Source organism: Panthera tigris, chromosome F3 (assembly GCF_018350195.1).
Source record: "Panthera tigris isolate Pti1 chromosome F3, P.tigris_Pti1_mat1.1, whole genome shotgun sequence".
Lineage (NCBI taxonomy): Eukaryota > Metazoa > Chordata > Mammalia > Carnivora > Felidae > Panthera > Panthera tigris.
Window position 1 is genome coordinate 36,968,607 of NC_056678.1, and position 18,879 is coordinate 36,987,485.

General features: G+C 39.6%; 1 protein-coding gene across 3 annotated transcripts in view; it reads left to right on the forward strand.

The window, feature by feature from the left end:
• CF3H1orf53 (chromosome F3 C1orf53 homolog) overlaps window positions 1-18,879 on the forward strand; it is a 107,284-nt gene that overhangs the window by 84,617 nt on the left and 3,788 nt on the right. For 2 of the 3 annotated variants that reach the window (XM_042976472.1, XM_042976474.1), the window contains one exon: window positions 17,382-17,794. In XM_042976472.1, coding sequence (XP_042832406.1) covers window positions 17,531-17,794 — 264 coding nt within the window. In that variant the 5' untranslated portion in view covers window positions 17,382-17,530. The remainder of the gene's footprint in view (window positions 1-17,381; window positions 17,795-18,879) is intronic. The other variant, XM_042976473.1, reaches the window with a different exon arrangement.

Sequence of the window (18,879 nt, forward strand, 5' to 3'; positions counted from 1 at the left end):
GGGTAATGTTAAATTGTTTATTTGATATTTCTCTTGTTTCTTTGAGATAGGCCTGTATTGCGATGAACTTCCCACTTAGAGCCACTTTTGCTGCATACCACAGATTTTTGTATGTTGTATTTCTGTTTTCATGTGTCCCTAGATATTTGTTTATTTATTTACCCTTTGATTTCTTCTATGACTCAATAGTTGTTCAGTAGCATTTTTGTTTATCACATATTTGTAGTTTTTCCAGTTTTTTTCTTGTAATTGATTCCTAGTTTCATACCATTATATTTATAAAAGATGCTTGATATAATTTCAATCTTCTTAAATCTGTTGAGACTTTTTTTTTTTTGGTGACCTAGCATGTGATTTATCCTGGAGAATATTCCATGTGCCTTTTTTTTTTTTAAGATATTTTTTTTTTAATTTTTTTAACGTTTATTTATTTTTGAGACCGAGAGAGACAGAGCATGAACGGGGGAGGGTCAGAGAGAGAGAGGGAGACACAGAATCTGAAACAGGCTCCAGGCTCTGAGCTGTCAGCACAGAGCCCGACGCGGGGCTTGAACTCACGAACCGCGAGATCATGACCTGAGCCGAAGTCGGACGCTTAACCGACTGAGCCACCCAGGCGCCCCCCACCATGTGCCTTTTAAAAGAATGTGTATTCTACTACTTTTGGATGGAATGTTCTACATGTATCTATTAAGTCTATTTGGCCTAATTTGTAATTAAAGGCTGACGTTTCCTTATCGATTTTCTGTCTGGGTTATGTATATGGGGTGTTAAAGTTCCCTACTGTTATCTATTGCTATCAATTTCTTCCTTTGGGTCTACTAATTTTTGCTTTATGTATTTTGTCGTCCTATGTTGGGTGCATATATATTAGTAAATGTTATATCTTCTTGCTGAATTGACCCCTTTATCATTATGTAGTGCCCCTCTTTGTCTAATATGAGTCTTTGTTTTAAAGTTTATTTTTTTTTCTCTGATATAAATACAGCTACACCAGGTTTCTTTTTGTTTCCATCTGCATGGAATATCTGTTTCCATCCCTTCACTTTCAGTCTGTGTGGGTCCTTCTGAAGGGAGTCTTTTATAGGCAGTATATATATGTGTCTTTCTTTTTTTATTCATTCAGCCACAGTCTTTTGGTTGAAGAATTCAGTCCATTTGCACTTTAAGTAATTATTGATAGATATGTGTTGTTGACATTCTGTTAAAAGTTTTCTGGCTATTTTTATAGTTTCTGTCTGTTCCTTTTCTTCTCTTTCTCTCTTCCCCTATGGTTTGATGTTGATGATGTTGATGATGATGATGATGATGATGATGTGTGTGTGTGTGTGTGTGTGTGTGTTATGTTTAGATTCCTTTCTCATTTTCTTCTTGTGTGCTTACTTTAAAATTTTGCTCATGGTTACCATGAAGTTCAAATATCTCAACCTGTGTGTATAATAGTCTATTTTTATTTGACACCAACTTAAATTTGAATACATTCTAAAAACCTATATTTTCACTCCTCACATCATGTTTCATGTTTTGATGTCACTTTTTTTAAAATGTTATGTATCCCTTAACTAATTATTGTAGTTATAGGTAATAGTATTCCTTTTGTCTTTCAACCTTTTTAGTAACTTAATCCACTACCTTCACTATATATTTACCTTTTCCAGTTGAGAATTTTCTTTTTATGTTTTCTTGTTTTTAATTAGTGCCAGGTATTTTTGCTTAAAGAAGTCACTAATATTTCTTACTGTAAGTTAGTGTAGTAGTGATAAACTCCTTTAGCCTTTGCTTGTCTGGAAAACTCTTTATCTCTGCTTTAAAACTGAATGATAATCTTGTCAGCTACAGGATCCTTGATTGGAAGGTGTTTTTTTTTTTCCTTTCATTACTTTGAGTATGTCATGCCACTTTCTTCTGTGTTATAAAGTTTCTGCTGAGAAATCTGCTGAAAGCCTTATGGTATTTCCCTTGCATGTAACGATTTGTCTTTCTCCTGCTGCTTTTAAGATTCTCTCTTTACTTTTTAACTTTTGACAGTTTAACTATTATGTGTCTTGGTGTGATTCTCTTTGGGTTCATCTTATATGGAAGTCTTCGGGATTCCTGAACCTCAATAACTGTTTTCTTTGGTAGACTAGGAAATGTTTTAGACATTATTTCTTCAAATAATTTCTGCTTCTCTCTCTTTTCTCTTCTTGGAGCCCTGTAATGCAAATGTAATGCTTGATACTGTCCTAGAGGTCCCTTAAGTTATCTTTATTATTTTTAATTCTTTTTTCTTTTTGCTGCTGTGTCTGGGTGAGTTTTATTGATTTATCTTCCAGTTCATTGATCCATTCTTCTGTTTCATCCAGTCTGCTATTGAACCCCTCTAGTGTACTTTTTAGTTCAGTTATTGTGTTCTTTAGCTCTATTGCTTGTGTTTGGTACTTTCTTATGTTTTATTTCTCTTTTTTAAATTTTTCACTGAATTCATCCATTCTTTTTTTTTTTTTTTTGAGTTCAGTGAGCATCTTTATGACCACTACTTTGATTTTTTATCATATAGGTTACTTATCTCCATATCATCAAAGTTTTTTTTCTAAAGTTTTATCTTGTTCTTTCATTTGGAACATTTTTCTCTGTTTCCTCATTTTGCTTGATTCTCTGTATTTGTTTCTATGTATTAAGCAAACCAGCTATCTCTCTGTCTTGAAAGAGTGGTATTGTGTAGGTGATGACCCTTCTGATTTAACCTTGCCCTAGCTCTGGTTGTCTCTGGAATCCTTGTGATTGTTTAAACTGCCTGATTTATTATTGATATGTCCCCATTGTTGAGGTTGTACCAAGACCTGTAAGTGATGCAGGGGTCTCATTTAGCATTCGACTTCAGGCTGATTAGAAGCCAGACACTCAGGCAACAGCTTTTAAAGTATGCAGATATATATGGACTATCAAGCTGCAATTGTAATTGCTACTGGCCTCCAGACCAGGAGATATGCAGGTGTCCCCTGGATGATAGTTGCAAAAATTTGGGCTCCAGACAAGTGTATAAGCTCCTTTCTGAGAAGTCTTGCCAAGCTGTAGCAGTGTCAAGGGGGAACACAAGGACAATGTCTCCCTGCTTACATTCCCTGGGAGCACCTCATTAGTCTCCTAATGTGTAGGAAACTGAAGCCTGTCCCTCAGGCTGAAGCTTCAGGCTAAGTGAATAGGCTCTGTCCACAGAAAGACTAGGGTTGTGTTTCAGTCTGCTGTATTTGTTGTGCTCTGGGAGTGGCAGCCTGCAAAAGCTCTTTCTGGTGTTTGGAGCCCCATGAAGCTCTGGAATGCCAGCCCTTTTGGCCACCAGGGCCAAGTGATCAAGGGGTATCCCCTATGTGGATTACATGTGCCCACTGTCTTCAGCAAGGCAGCTGGAGTGTGTAGGAAGCAGGGGACACTTAATGGCTTCAGATAAACAGTGGGAAAATGGCTTGACTGCCTGCATCCACTGGCTTTAGCAAGTCAGTGGGATAGTGCCTTGCTAGAGCATGCACACCAGCTTTAGGCTGTGAGAGGGAGAATGTTGCTACCACTCCTGCTCACCAGCCCCAGCCATGCGGCAGGAGAGTGTCTCAACTGCCTATACTCACAGATTTTAGCTAGGAAGCAGGAAAATGCTTCCAATGCTTATGCTTCTCCAACATAGCCAGGTAGCTGGAGACCATTGCAATCTCTTGTGCTCTGTGGTCTCAGCAGGTACCAAGACTTCTCCCTACTCCCCACTCATCCCAGCAAGGTAATGGGATGGTGCTTCCCCCGAGTTTGTCTGTCTGGGCTAGCAGATTATGGGGAAAGTACAATAGCATCTTCCAGTTCCTCTGTCTCCTGGGAACATCTCTACTGTACCACACCCCTCCCACCGATGCCCCCAGATCAGCAAATGAATCTCCCTCACATAGTACTTTTCAAATTGCTATTTTTCCTCTGGGTCTGAGAGCTGGTGAGACTATACTAAAGCTATCCCAGAAGAGAATCTCAGTTTTTTTACATCACTTTGGGGCCCCCCCACTCCATGTCAGCACCATTGGTTCTCCAAGCCAGACATTCTGGGAATTCATCATTCTGGTGTAGATCCCAGGGGCCAGGATGCCTAATGTAGGGCACCAACCCCTTGCTCCTGCAGGAGGAGCACCGGTCTGATAAGGTTTCTCAATTGTGTGTTGGTGCACGTGGGTGGTTTTGTGTGAGACAATGTCTCTGTCTCTCCTACCCATGTCAGTGTAGTCCTTTTATCTTTTGTTATGAAAAACAGTTCATTCTGTTTTCAGATTTTTTTCCCCAGAGGGATATCATCAATATGTAGCTGTAGATTTTTTTGTTAAGATTTTATTTTAATTTTTAAAGGTTTTATTTTTAAGTAATCTCTACCCCTAAAGTGGGGCTTGAACTCACAACACCATGATCACAAGTTGTATGCTCTACCAACAAGTCAGCCAGGTGCCTCTGTAGTTGTAGATTTGGTGTGTCCATGGGAGGACATGAGTTTGGGATCTTCCTACGCTACCATCTCGCACCTTCTCCCCTACTGAGTTTTTAACGTTAATTATTCTGTTTTTCATTTGTGAATTTCCAATTCGTTGTCATTACAATATATCTGGCTTTTAAAATCTTTTTTGTTGTTTCTGTCTCATGTTTGCAATTCCAATGTTTATTTCTTTAAACATTTTAGACCATTATTTCATATTCTATAACTGATAATTTAATTATTCGTTTTGGTTGTTAAAGTATACTGTTTGTTATTTATGTTTGCTGTTGGTTCATGATACCTTGATTCCTCATGTCCTTTGTAATTGTGTGTTGTGGAATCCTATCAGCAGGACTTTCTCTGTAGAAATCTTATGGGGCCAGGATTGAAGTTTTATCTCTGTAGAGAGAATTTATTCTCTCATTTTGCTTTATCAGGCAGCCAGGGGTTCTACTAACTTAGGACAAATTCTTTTTTTTTTTTAAGTTTATTTATTTATTTTGAGAGAGAGAGAATGTGTGAACGCAAGCAGAGAGAGAGGGAGAGAGAGAATCCCAAGCAGGCTCCATGCTGTCAACACAGAGCCCAAATAGGGGCTCGAACTCATGAACTATGAGATCATGAGCTGAGCCAAAATAGAGTTGCTGCTTAACTGACTGAGCCACCCAGGCACCCCAGGACAAATTCTTGTTCTTATCTTGACCTGGATTTTAATGGACCAAGTAGGTATAATGAACTGAATTGTGTACTTCTCCCAAATTCATATGTCGAATCCTAACCCCCAATATGATTTATTTGTAGTTAGGGCCTTTAAAGAAGTATTAGGTTTAAGTGAGGTCGTAATGGTGGGGCCCTAATCCAATAGAACTAGTGTCCTTATAAGAAAAGGAAAAGACACCAGGGATGCATATGCACAAAGGAAGACCATGTGAAGACAAAGGGAAAAAACAGTGATTTGCAAACCAAGGAGAGAGGCCTCAGAAAAAACCACACCTAAAGATATCTTAGTCTTGGATTTCTAGCTTCCAGACTGTGAGAAAATAAATTTCTGCTGGTTAAGCAATCTAATCTGGGGAATTTTGTTATTGCAACTCTAGCAGGTTAATACAGTAGGAAATGAAACTTTTCGTCTCTAACTCATGGGTGGGTAGACCTCTCTTTACAAATTTTTAGGGGCGTCCAGGCAGAGACAGACAAGTTCCCTTCCTACTCTAACTCCTGGGAGGTAGATTTGTTTTACAGTCTACCCATTCACTAAGGGCAGGGCTGTGAATAGGGTGAATTAAGTGCCTTACTGACTTCACCCCAGTCCTGGCCCTGACTAAGAGTGTAGCTTTTCGAATACCTAAGCTGTATAACAGGATCTTGGCTGAAACTACTCATTTGGCGCAGGCCAAGGCCATATCTCCTGACTTCACTCATCCACTAAAACTCAAGCATCATAGTTACCAAGACTAACAAAGTTCTCCAGGGCAACAATAGTGTTAGAGATTAATTACCACTTTAATGTTAAGTTCAGTTTTGGGGTTTTGCTGCCTGGACTTTTCCCCTACTTTTTCAGGTTTAACTGTATTTAAATACAGAAATACATTTTAAATACAAAATACATGTTACATTGTACAATATGTACAATTATACATATGTACAATACATTGTACATTTAAATATAAAAATACATTTTAAAAATGTTTGCAATTAAACTTTTTGTAGGGGTGTTTTTAAGCATATCTTCCATGCCATATACCTGGAAACCAAAGTGCTTTTTGTCTTATAAGAGTAAGAAAACCATTCCCAGAAGCCTCTCTGCGGAAATTCCCCCATGTCTCATTGGCCAGGAATTTGCATAAATCAATAACTGCAGGAAGAATGGGATTTCCAAGATTGACTTAGACTAGTCAGAATTATTCTCAGGGACCCATGGGGGAGGAATGGACAGTGAAAAAAAATTGGGGGCATAGGGAAGAAATAACTGATGTGGAGACAAAATAACATGCCTACAACATGGATAATTTAGGGGAGATTGGGTAGATTAGTCTGACTAGGACAGAGTGACCTACAGCGTAACAAGACATAAGACTAGAAAGGTATTTCAGGGGTCAAAGTATGGGAGTACCATAAATGCCTAGCTAATGAGTCCATATTTTTTCCTACATGTAGAGTTGTGACATTGAGGCTTTTTAAACCAGAAAATGACTATTGAAATGGTGTGTTGAGTACTGTTATTTTGACAACAGCATTAAGAATTAATTAGAGAAGGAGGAGACTAGAGGCAGTAGGTACAATTTAGGAGGCTTTTGCAGTAAGTTAGGCATACAGTGACAATGACCTAAACCAGGTAAAATTGCAATAAGAATTCAAAGGAAAGGAAATATGTTATGAGAGAAGAATGAACAGAATTCAGTGACTGAATTGGATATAGGATAAATTAGGGGAAAAAAGACAAAGATTTAGTTTACTTAAATAAATGTGTCTGGTAGTGTGATAAAGACTTAGAGTTCAGGTTATTCGGTTTCAGTTCCAGCTCTGCCATTTCCTAGGTAGTAACTTTGGACAAATTACTTACAAATCTTGATCATCAGCTCTGTTATTTGTAAAAATGGAGATAATTATATATTTACTATCTTAAATTTTGCTGAGAATTAAATAAAATAGAGTTTCTTAATGTACATTGAAAATTATATAAGACTATAAATCTTTACTAGGGCATCTCTACCATATACAAGGATTTAGATTGGGTACTGCAAGAAAAACTAGTAGATAGGACTCTATTTTTAAGGTTACAGTTCCGTGTGGGAAGAAGGGACACACACTTGTTCATGTCCTAAGAAAGTATGAATAACAAAGGGCTATGTGGATAAATCAGAGATGGCAAATACAGAGTCAGGATACGTTCCCTATCTACTTTACATCTTTACATCTTGGTAAGACAATATGGCTAGTGAATGAAGTCACTTCCAGGCTGAGATGGTCCTTTCAGTGAACTGAGAGGTGATATGTTAGATAATAGCACACCAAGTGATTAAGGAAGACATAATTCCTGGATCGCTGCTTGAAGGAGGGCTGATGAGGAGAGCTGACTGACCAGAAACATCCTCAGTGGGTTTTATGTAAGAAATAAACTTTCACGGTGTAAAATCCACTTAGATCTTGGTATTGTCTGTTATTGCAATTAGCCTCCTTTGACTAGAACAAGGAGTTTAGGAGAGTGTTGCAGTTAACCATTGATGTAATACAAATTACCTCAATACTTAGTGTCTGAAACCAAGAGCCATTTAAATTGGTCATGACTCTGCGGGCAGCAATTTGGGCAGGTCCAGATGAGCAGTCCTTCTCTCCTCTCTAGAAATCACTCATGAGGCCCTCTTCATGTGACAGATTGCCTGGGGCTGGATTGTCTAAGATGGCCTTACTCACATGTCTGCCAATTGATGCTGGATGTCAGCAAGGGTGCTCCGATTTTTCTTCTCAAGACCTCTGCAAAAGCCTAGCATGGGCTTTTTTGCATCATGATCTCATGCTTCCAACTAAAAGAGGGGGAGCTTCAGTGCACAAGTGCTTTTCAAGCAGCTGCTTGTGTCACATTTGCTGAAGTCACACTGGCCAGTAGTATAACCAAGTTCCAATTCAAGTGGGAAAGATTAACCCACCCCTTAGTGGGAGGAGATGCAAAAATCACGTGAGGGAATATGAATATGTGGATGAGGAGAATTATTGAGATCAATTTTACAAACAAGGCGTCACAAAGATTGAGAGATCACATTGTGTATATATATGCAAAACTTTTGAAGGGAGAAATGGGACTATTGGATCTTGAATGACACAAAAATATTTTATCAGGCTTAAAACAACAATTTGCTCTCTCTCAGTTTGGAAGACTAGAAGTTCAAAATCCAGGAGGACTGAACTCCCTCTGGGGGCTCTAAGGGAAAATACAGTCCTTGCCTCTTCCGTCCTCTCATGGCTGTCCCACTGTTCCTGAGTTTATGGCTGCATCACGTCAATCCCTGCATCACCACAATCTCTGCCTCCACCTTGACGTAGTCTTTTCTTCTGAATGTCTGTTATAAAGACATTTATCATTCGATTTAGACTCTTCTCAAACCCCAAACCCCTGATAATCCAGGATGATCTCCTCATCTTAAAATCCTTGGCTTAATTACATTTGAAAAATACCTTCTTTGTCTCTCAAAAAAGGTAACATTTAGAGATTCCAGGGATTGGAACATGGACATATATTTTGGAGAGCCACCATTGGCCACTACTGGTCTAAATATCAATTAAAAGGCAGGGACTGTGAAATTGAATTTTAAAAAAGACCCAAGTATATGATGCCTATAAGAAACACACTTTAAGTTAAAAAAAAAAAAAGTAAGTTAAAAGTAAAAGGATAAGAAAAGATGCACCATACCAACACTTATCAAAAGAAAGCTGGAATGGTTATATTAGTATCAGACAAAACAGATTTCAGAACAAAGAAAAATAGCATAAATGAAGAAGGGCATAATATAATGATAATGGACTCAATTCATCAAGAGGAAATAATCCTGTACATTTATGCATCTAATAACAGAGCTTCAAGACACATAAAGCAAAAGCTGACAAAATTGCAGGAATAGACAAATCCAAACTTAATGTCAGATATTTAAATGCTCTTAAGAATTGATAAATAAGTAGAAAATTATCAAGGACATAGAAGACTTGACTAATAGCTTGGCCTAATTGATATTTATAGACCATTTCACCTAACAGCAGAATACACATGCTCTTCAAGTATATGGTAAAAGGAGGGTTGGGAGGGAGGGATTATGAAAGGGCATAAGAAAAATATGAGATGATAAATATGTTCATGATCTTGATTGTTGTGATGATTTAATGGGTATATCTTATCAAACTGTGCCCATTAAATATGTGTAGTTTATTGTATACCAGTTATACCTCAATATCTCTGTAATGCTATTGTTTTTAAAAAGAGGCAACCAGACTAACACATACATAACTGATAGCGGTTATTTCCATATGTTGGCTTTGGTAAATAAACATGCAATGAAAATTGGAGCACAGACATATCTTCGCGATAGTGATTTCATTTCCTTTGGATATATACCAAGAAGTGGGATTGGTGGATCATATGTTAGTTCCATTTTTAATTGAACTTGAGGAACCTCAGTACTGTTTTCTATAATGGCTGTGTCAATTTACATTCCCACTAACAGTGTACAAGTGTTCCCTTTCCTCCACACCCTCGCCAACACTTGTTACTTTTTTGTTTTGTGTTTTTGGGTAATATTCATCCTAAAAGGTGTGAGGTAATATCTCATTGTGATTTCTGTGATGATTAGCGATGTTGAGCACCTTTTCATATACCCGTTGGCCATTTTTATGTCTTATTTGTAAAAATGTCTATTTAGGTCCTTTGCCATCTCATAATGGGGTCTTTGGGTTTTTTACTATTGAGTCATATGAGTTTCTTACATATTTTGGATACTAATGCCTTATCAATATATGGTTTGCAAATATTTTCTCCCATTCGGTAGATTGCCTTTTCATTTTGTTGTTTCCTTTTCTGTACAGAAGATTTTTAGTGTGGTGTAGATTTTTCTTTTAAGTAATTGAAAACTGTTTAGTTATGCAAACATCTAGCAAGTATTTATCATTTATGAGTAAAAAGTAATTAATTGTTCAAGGAAGCTAAATCTCATGCCATAAAGGATGGATAGTAAAATAGCAACGGAACTACTGAGCACCTAGGAGCTAACATACAGAAAGACTGAAAACACAGTAGTTTCCTGGTTCAATGGTAGCAATAGTGAACTCGTGAGCCTGACACCATGTCAAATGTTCTATATACACTATCTCGTTTAGTGTTTACGGTAATTCAGCTCTGAGATAATTTTCACATTCTACAGAGGAGGAAACCCAGGCTTGGAGAAGTCAAATAATCTCAATGTCACCGGACTAGGAAGCAGACAGATAAAGATTCAACTCAAGGACTTCAAAGACAACACTATTTCCACATGCTACCATTCAAGGATTATTCATCCGCAGAATTATGGGTCAGAATTAGACATAAGAGTAGGTTTTATTCTGTTGTTCTTAGCAGAATAAAATGGCAGGCAGAATATATATGTTACTACTATCATGGAATTTAGACTGGTGGATGAATTACCCAGTTGTGTTCCAAATGTACCACCATTTCAAAAAAAAATCACAGTATGGCCAGAGCACTGTCACTGTGCTCAGTCAGCCATGATGCTTTGGTTTTTGTTTTATTACTGGTCCCATGATGTGGTACAAACAGGTTTAGCTCACAACAATGCCATCCGGAATGTGCCATCAAAAATATCATCAGATAGAGCAACTGGTGTTGATGCCATCCTTACAGAATTACACAAATATGACAATTCACACAGCAATATTACAGTTTAACTGCACGTGAAAGATTCACATTCCACACGATTTCAAAGATGCATCAATTTTACACCTGTAGAGAGACTAAAGGGGTCGTGCGTGCTGTGTTGATCACTGAGGCATATCACTCACACCACCACTGGGAAGATATTAACATGCATCATACTCAGTAGACTAGTCATACACGTCAATGTCATGGATATTTGACCTGAAACTCAGTGTGCCTTTCATTCCAGTCATGGAACAGTGGACATGCTTTGCTCCCTCAGGCAGCAACAAGAGTGCAGAGAACAATGCTCTGATTTGTATGTTGTATTTATGGCCTTAACCAAGATCTCTTTACAACTGTGTTGGTATGTGGGAAATCCTATACAACAGTGGCTGCTCATATCATTTTAAAAGCAGGATACTAACCCATTTTTTGTGTGTGATAAGGTAAAAAATGGAACTAAATTCTTGCTGGATTTTTAAAGTAATATTCTTGGTGGGGATTGCGTTGTTAATATTGAATATACCTAAGAGTAGGTTTCATTTTTAATACTTGCATAACAAAAGGGCTAGAAGTAATTAGTCTTGATATTTTATGTGACAGTGATTGTGTGCATGTAGTTTATAATTGGAATGATTGTTCAGGGTTAACAAGGCTGGACTTCACTGTCAACATAAACTTAACTTCATTTGAAATGCAGCCCATACACTGCACTTACCATTAATTCAATGACCGTTTGGGGGGAACTTAATAAGTAGATTGCCAAATAAAATCATAGTTACCTTGTTATCTTGGTATACTGTGTCTCAGAACAATATCCTGAGAACAACTGATATGTTGATAAAACCCAATACTGATTCTTAACCGTGAATATGAGCAGGAAGGCATTTGTATCATTTCTTTGCTGTGTGACTCAGATGTGGGGTTTTGCTCCCATTGTTCATTCATCCACACATTTCAACAAGCATTTCTTTTTTAGCCTTTCCTATGTACTTGTGCTACTAGATAATTACAAAGATAAGACAGTCTTTACCCTTAAAGGTCTCACAATCTGCCAATTAAAAAGCCCTCATAAACATAAAACTACACAACAAGAAAGTACAGTGTAGGGTTTGGATACACTGGGAGCATTGAGGTGGTGTGCCCAGCCCAGCCTGCAGAGGAGCTGGGGTAACAGAAAAGTGAATGGTCAGGGAAAGTTTGCTGGAGGGGACAACATATGGGCTGAGGCTTTAAGGACAGGTGTAACTTCACCACTCCAAAAAGATAAGGGTCATTTTTTTTTATCAGAATAAATAGCACACACAACATATGAACAATAAGTCTCCAGCATTCAGCAGAAGGCCCTGATACAGAATATGCCCTCATTATTTATTATTTACATCAATGAACCATTCTGCTCTAGCTGTAGTCATGGGGAAAGAAATGATAATGACCTGAACTAGAACAATGATTGAGGCAAAGGAGGACCGGTTTGAGACGCAGATAAGCAAACCTGAAACAGGTAGGTTGTGGGTGATTGGATGGGAAGATGTGGAAAGAGTTAAGGATCACTCCAAGATCTCTAAATTAGACGAATTGTTGGATGGCTGTGCCTTTAAAATAGACAACAGGGGTGCCTGGGTGGCTCAGTCAGTTAAGCATCCAACTTTTGATTTTGGCTCACATCATGATCTCATGGTTCCTGAGATCTAGCCCCATGTTGGGCTCTGCATTGATAGCGCTGGGCCTGCTTGGGATTCTCTCTCTCTGCCCTTCCCCCACTCACGTGCGCGCTCTCTCTCTCTCTCTCTCTCAAAATAAACAAACATTTGGGAAAAAAAAGACAATAAACAGGGATGATTTCAAAGGGAATGATGATTAAGTTCATCTCGAATATGATGAGTTTGGGGTATTTTCTAAGTGCTGGTGTCCAGCAGGTGGATGGATAGATAGGGGTGTCGCTCTCATAAGCATTGATTCTGAAGCAGAGATTGGACTATTAGCAAATATGTAATAGATTAAAAACATAAGCATGGATAAACTCAGGGAAGTGGTTTTTTTTTTTAATGCTTATTTATTTATTTTGAGACAGTGTGTGTGAAATGAGTGGGGGAGGGTCAGGGAGAGGGAGAGAGAGAATCCCAAGCAGGCTCCATGCTGTCAACACGGAGCCCAACATGGGGCTCAGTCTCATGAATCGTGAGATCACGATGATCTGAGCCAAAACCAAGAGTCGGATGCTCCACCAACTGAGCCACCCAGGTGCCCCCCTCAGGAAGTTATTTCGTAGTGAGAAGGGCTGAAGACTACTGAAGAAGGGGAGATGATGGACTGCTGTGAAAGCAGCATGCAGTTTTAGTCAGGTAAGTACTGTCTACATACACTGGATTTAACCATCAAGTTATCCTTGACACTAAGTTGGCAATTGGGGTAGACTACTATTCATTAAAGAATGACAGAGAGGGGCGCCTGGGTGGCGCAGTCGGTTAAGCGTCCGACTTCAGCCAGGTCACGATCTCACGGTCCGTGAGTTCGAGCCCCGCGTCAGGCTCTGGGCTGATGGCTCGGAGCCTGGAGCCTGTTTCCGATTCTGTGTCTCCCTCTCTCTCTGTCCCTCCCCCGTTCATGCTCTGTCTCTCTCTGTCCCAAAAAATAAAATAAACGTTGAAAAAAAAAAAAGAATGACAGAGAGGATGAAAGAAGAGGTAAATGGCTAGATTACTTCATGTTGTATAGCCCTTCTACAGCTCATCGAAGAAAACAAAAACAAAATAGGAACGTAAGAGCCAAGTGCAGTAGTGCTCTGGGCATGCAGCATTGGTGGGGCAGCATCCGTGGTGGAGTCAGCAGAGATTCACTGGGCTTGCAAACAAAAGTGTTTATAATTCCCCAAAGAATTTTCTAAGACCAGCTCTGTGAAACAAAGTGTGCTATTGGATGTCCCATTAAATGAAACAAAGATTCCCTATAGGCAACCTTAGGGGCATGTAACATTTGCTCTCAATCATAAGAATTGATAGTGAAAATGCACTATACATGGAACATGACATGTCATAACACACCATTCAGCTGTTTGAAAAACATCAAATACATAAATCAGTGTCCAAAAAGAACTGTGCAAAACAGGCAGTATATGGACAAGAAATCTGTGGGTAGCTCTGTGACTCCAGCACTAATTTGTCCACTAACAGGGCATACATATAGGGCAATTTATTAATAGGGCAATTTATTAAATACTAATAGGGCAGTTTATTAAAAGATAGCATGTAAAATCATTTAGAGATAGCATTTCAGGGGCTTAGATGATTTGATAATGTATGCATGTGTCCTGTTTGTCAGTAAAGTGACCCTATCTTCTTTAATAAATACAATTTAATAAGATTTCAGTTAGTATCTTTACCATCTAGTTTTTAAAGTATTTATTTACAACCAATAATGTAAATATTTCCAAATAGTGTATAGAATGTTAATTTTAAAATTTCATATGGAAATTTTGTCCAGTAGTTAGGAATATGTATTTGAGAATGAAGAACCACTGACTCATTTATCCATCCAAAAATTCATTATTTATTATTCACTAAGTGTCACAGTACTGTAAGATGGGCTGTGGAGAAACAAAGATGTACATGACACATTACTGTCTTGTTTATGATCTGTTGGGAAAACAATGCAAAAAAGAATCATATAGAAAGCTCAAATGAGGTAGATAATTGTGGGAGATCAAAAGAAGGACATCTAGAGGAGAACCAGAGGAACCGTGACAGAATGTTTTAAATCACAATTAAATACGAAATCCTAAAAGAACTGGGTGGGCTGGTAGAATTTGTTTTGCCTTTGCAAGTCACACTATAGTGGACACTTGTTAACTGTGCCCCCAGCATCAATACAGGCCCTTCGCAGCCAGGGGTTTAGATGGGGTTGCACATAGGCGGTTGCAGAGATAGGGCCTGGTTGGCTGATGGATAACATGTACTTGTAAAGATTGGTCCAGGAATGGACACACGGTGAAGAGAGATACTGTTAGGACTTTGGGGGGCAAAAAGGCTTCTTCTTGTCTAGAAGCTTCATAACAAGATTCTCATTTTAAATGGACAAGGGTGAGAAAGGATGAAGCCCTGGGAGCCATTTGCAGCCATCTTTCACCAATGAGAAAAGAACCTGACTCAAAAGGGAATTAACAGTAAAGAGGCATAGCTGAAGATGGAAAGACTGAGCCCTGATAATATTGTTGAGCCCTGAATCAGGTCATGCTTTATAGTTAAATGAGCAAATTCCTTTTATTGTAACCAGATTAAGTTGTGTGATCTGTATCTTGAAACCTAGAGACGCCTACCATATCTATTTAAAAATTAATATAGATGAAACCTAGGGGAATGCATTTCTTTGAACTCCTCTCCTCCTCCTCTCCAAAATAACAATCATGTTCATTATCAACATAAGCATCTCAAATGATGGGAAGAAGTATAAAATATATCCAATCTCATGTTACATGCAGATATGTGACACAAAATAACTCTTCCTAAAGCATATCTGGATGTAAATGCTTTGCAAATAAAGTGAGGACTTACTTTACCATTCTAAGGTAGGACGCTGTGCCCCCACGTTCATACGGTTTTGTCCACTGTGAGTGTGGAGAATTGAAAAAGAAATGAAGACACGCTAAAATAAGGTAAGGGTCAAGCCCTGAGGAGGCTTTTTGAAACAAGAGACACAATGAATGAAATTTACTGGATGTGAAATGACACTGACTCTAAAGTATGAAAATCAAATGAAAATTGAAGGAGGCAGATAATCTATTCAATGTCTAAATGATAATTATCAAATGTTTACAAATTATTTGTAATAATATACTTTATTAAACTCTTAATCACACAGATTTCTAGCTGTTATTATATTTAAAAAATAAATATCTGTAAGAATGCACACCCAAGTAACATGTTAATAGTACAAAACAGCTTTCTCAGCCTAAACGCCCAAAGGGCCTTAACCAAAAAGGCTGATTTTTAAACCTGGGAATGGAGAAGATGTAGAAAGGTTCTGGCTAATTCAGTGATCTACCTTAACAAGTAATTTGGAAACCATTTTTACATCTTTTTTTAAAAAACTATTGTTCTTAGATTTGGAAATAATTACGGTTTCACAAGAAGTTGCAAAGATAGATTCCCTTTACCCAGGTTTCCCCAATGGTTACATCTTACATACTTATAGTACAATACCAAAACGAAGAATGTTATATGGGAACAAGGTGTATAGAGTTCTATATCTTATCACATGTGTAGACTTGTGTGACCATCATGATCAGAATACAGAACTATTTTATTAACACAAAGATTTCCCGCCCCCCCATCCACCAGAACAAAAGCTTCATGTAAAAATACTTAACCCCGTTGTAAGAGTATGTATTTTCTATTTGAACATGGTCTAGACTATTTCATCTCTGCAAAATGTTGTTCCCACCCTTTGAATTAATGCCAAGACCAATTATTAATAGGTCCTTATCCTCAATTTTAAAAAAACAACGCAATCAATCTGAACTTCTAGACTTATTTACTTATTCCAGAATTTGGTTAGGGAAAAAGCACACAAACACACCTGACTTGTGGTGGATGGAGTCCCTTCTCAAGTTTCGTCCCACCTTTGCACTGCTTTTTTCTTTAGGTCCCTCTTTAGCCTTCCTGGTTTTAAACTAATAACTAATTGATGATTCCAACACAAAGGAAACAGAGTTGCCAAAAATACTAATTCGCTATGAAATTTTTAATGGGCCAATACGGTCGGTTCAATCAGCACCTACTAAGTAAATTCCAGACATGGTAAATGCAGATACCAAAAAAAAAAAAAAAAAAAAAAAAAGTAGTGATGGCCTATGGTGGCTTGGTCAAACTTCTGTGCAACTCAACGATCCAATCTTGCCCTCGGGGATGGATTCCTGCCCTCAATTCTTGAAAACTGAAGAACACTTACAAAATGGCTACTCTTCAACCCTCCTTTGCAGAAACGCAGGCTGAGGGGGTGGGGTGGAGGGAGAGGGGTAGGAGTGGTGTTAATTTAATTCTAACACCTGAAATTGCCTCCTGGGCTTGTGCTAATGTTCTCAAAATTCAATTTTGGGGGGGTATCTCGATAACTTTTACGTTTCAGAAAGGATAGAATTTTGTCTGGATTTTGCAAGTATTTAACAACATGAAAATACTGCCTTTTCTTATTCAGTGTGCGATTTCACTTTTGGTCCTCTTTTTAGGCGAGGCCAGCTTTATTCATAGTGCATGTTACCTGTAAATGCCCAGCCTTTTCTGAACAGACCCTAGCTGATCATAAACAAACCTAGGGTATTTTGATCCCTTTCTTGCATCTTAACAGGTGTGGCGATTATGCTGAATGATCTCAAGTCTAATGTGACATGAGAAAAAAATGTCCGCTTAGAATTTAGGCCCCAAGATTAGAAATGGCCCATTCTTCCCCGTCCCCGCATCGTGCTGGAACTTCATCGGCCGCCTAAAAAGTCCATTTTTATTTCCGCAGCAGGACCCAGCAGCGGAGGCCGAAAGCTGGGTCCTCGCGGCGCGGGCCCGAGGCCCGAGGCCGGCCTCCCAGCGCGCAGCCCGGACCCGCGTGGCCCTCCCGCCGGGCCCCAGCGCGAGGCGCCCCGCCTTTCCGGGCCGACGGCGGCCATGGCGGCCAGACAGATCCCGGCGTGGGCACGCGCCGCGCTCAGGACGCAACCGCAAGCAGCTCTGCCTCCGAAACTTCTCTGGGTCGGGGGAGGGTTCCGACGGCACCTCTGCTTAACCCTCTGCTCCGCTTCTAAAGAAGACCGCGGACGCTCCGGGCGCTGCTCGCAAGGCGGACTAGAGGGAGCGGCGAGCAGTCGGGAGAGTGAAGAGTTAACGGCGGCCGAGAGGCGGATCGCAGACCTGCACGCCGCCGCGTGCGCGGTGAGGCCCCTCCTGCCCGCCCCGCCCCGCCCCGCCCCACCCCGCCGCACCCCGCCCCGCCGCACCCAGGCCCCGCGGGAGCCCGGGATCGGTGCGCCTGCGCGCCCCGAGCAGCGGGAGAGGTTCCTGGAAGCCCGCGCAGTCCAGCCTCTGGCGTCTGACGAGTACGCGCGCTTCCTGCTCCGACCTTTTCGCTTGAAAACTGTGCAGTTTGCTATTCCGAACAGAGTTAATGTATATCTGTGCTAAGTGTGGGTCCTTTCTGACCAGCGTCCGAGCTAAACTGGTCGCATTTTGGAACCCACCATGCTTTTGTGCGCGCGCGCGCGTGTGTGTGTGTGTGTGTGTGTGTGTGTGTGTGTGTGTGTGTGTGTGTTGGGGGCGGGTTGTTAGGAATTGATGCAAGAGGTAGAGGAGCTGAGAAGTCAGGAAAAAATAGGTTGTGTGTTTATCTGCATCATCAGTTAAACACTTCGCTATCCAATGATATTAGTAATGCATAAGTGAACCAAACTTATTTTTAATTTAATTTTTGCTCTCCTTTCGTCTTTTCTCTGCACCCTAACAGCACAATTGTAAGAGAAACTATAATCAGGCGTTTACATTCTTCCTAGGCAATCTTGAGCTATGTTTTTCTCTGCTTGGGGATTTGACAATCCCTTATTAGTACCAATATCACAATTTACCATTTCCGCCCACGGTATCTAACACCTCAGACCACATAAGTGTAAAGGGAACATATTTATGTTTTTATTATCTTCAGAGAGCACGTGCACTCTATCATGAAGATACAAACGCGATGTAAAAGTAACCTATTAAGTAGGTCACACACACTGTGTGTGACCAGTCCTTAATATCTGGTGTTGCTTGTACCAAAGAAGTAGAGAAGAAAACCTTGGAGATTTTCTAAAATTGACTTTTCTCCCCCCGCTGACAGTAGGCCCTGGGAATCCACTGTTTGGCTCATTCAGGTGTTGAAACTTCTGCATAAAGATTCATCAGGAAATGACAGACAGCTTTTGAGTGTTCTTGTTTATACTGTATTGAAAATAACATATGTAATTTGTTGCCATACATCACCATAT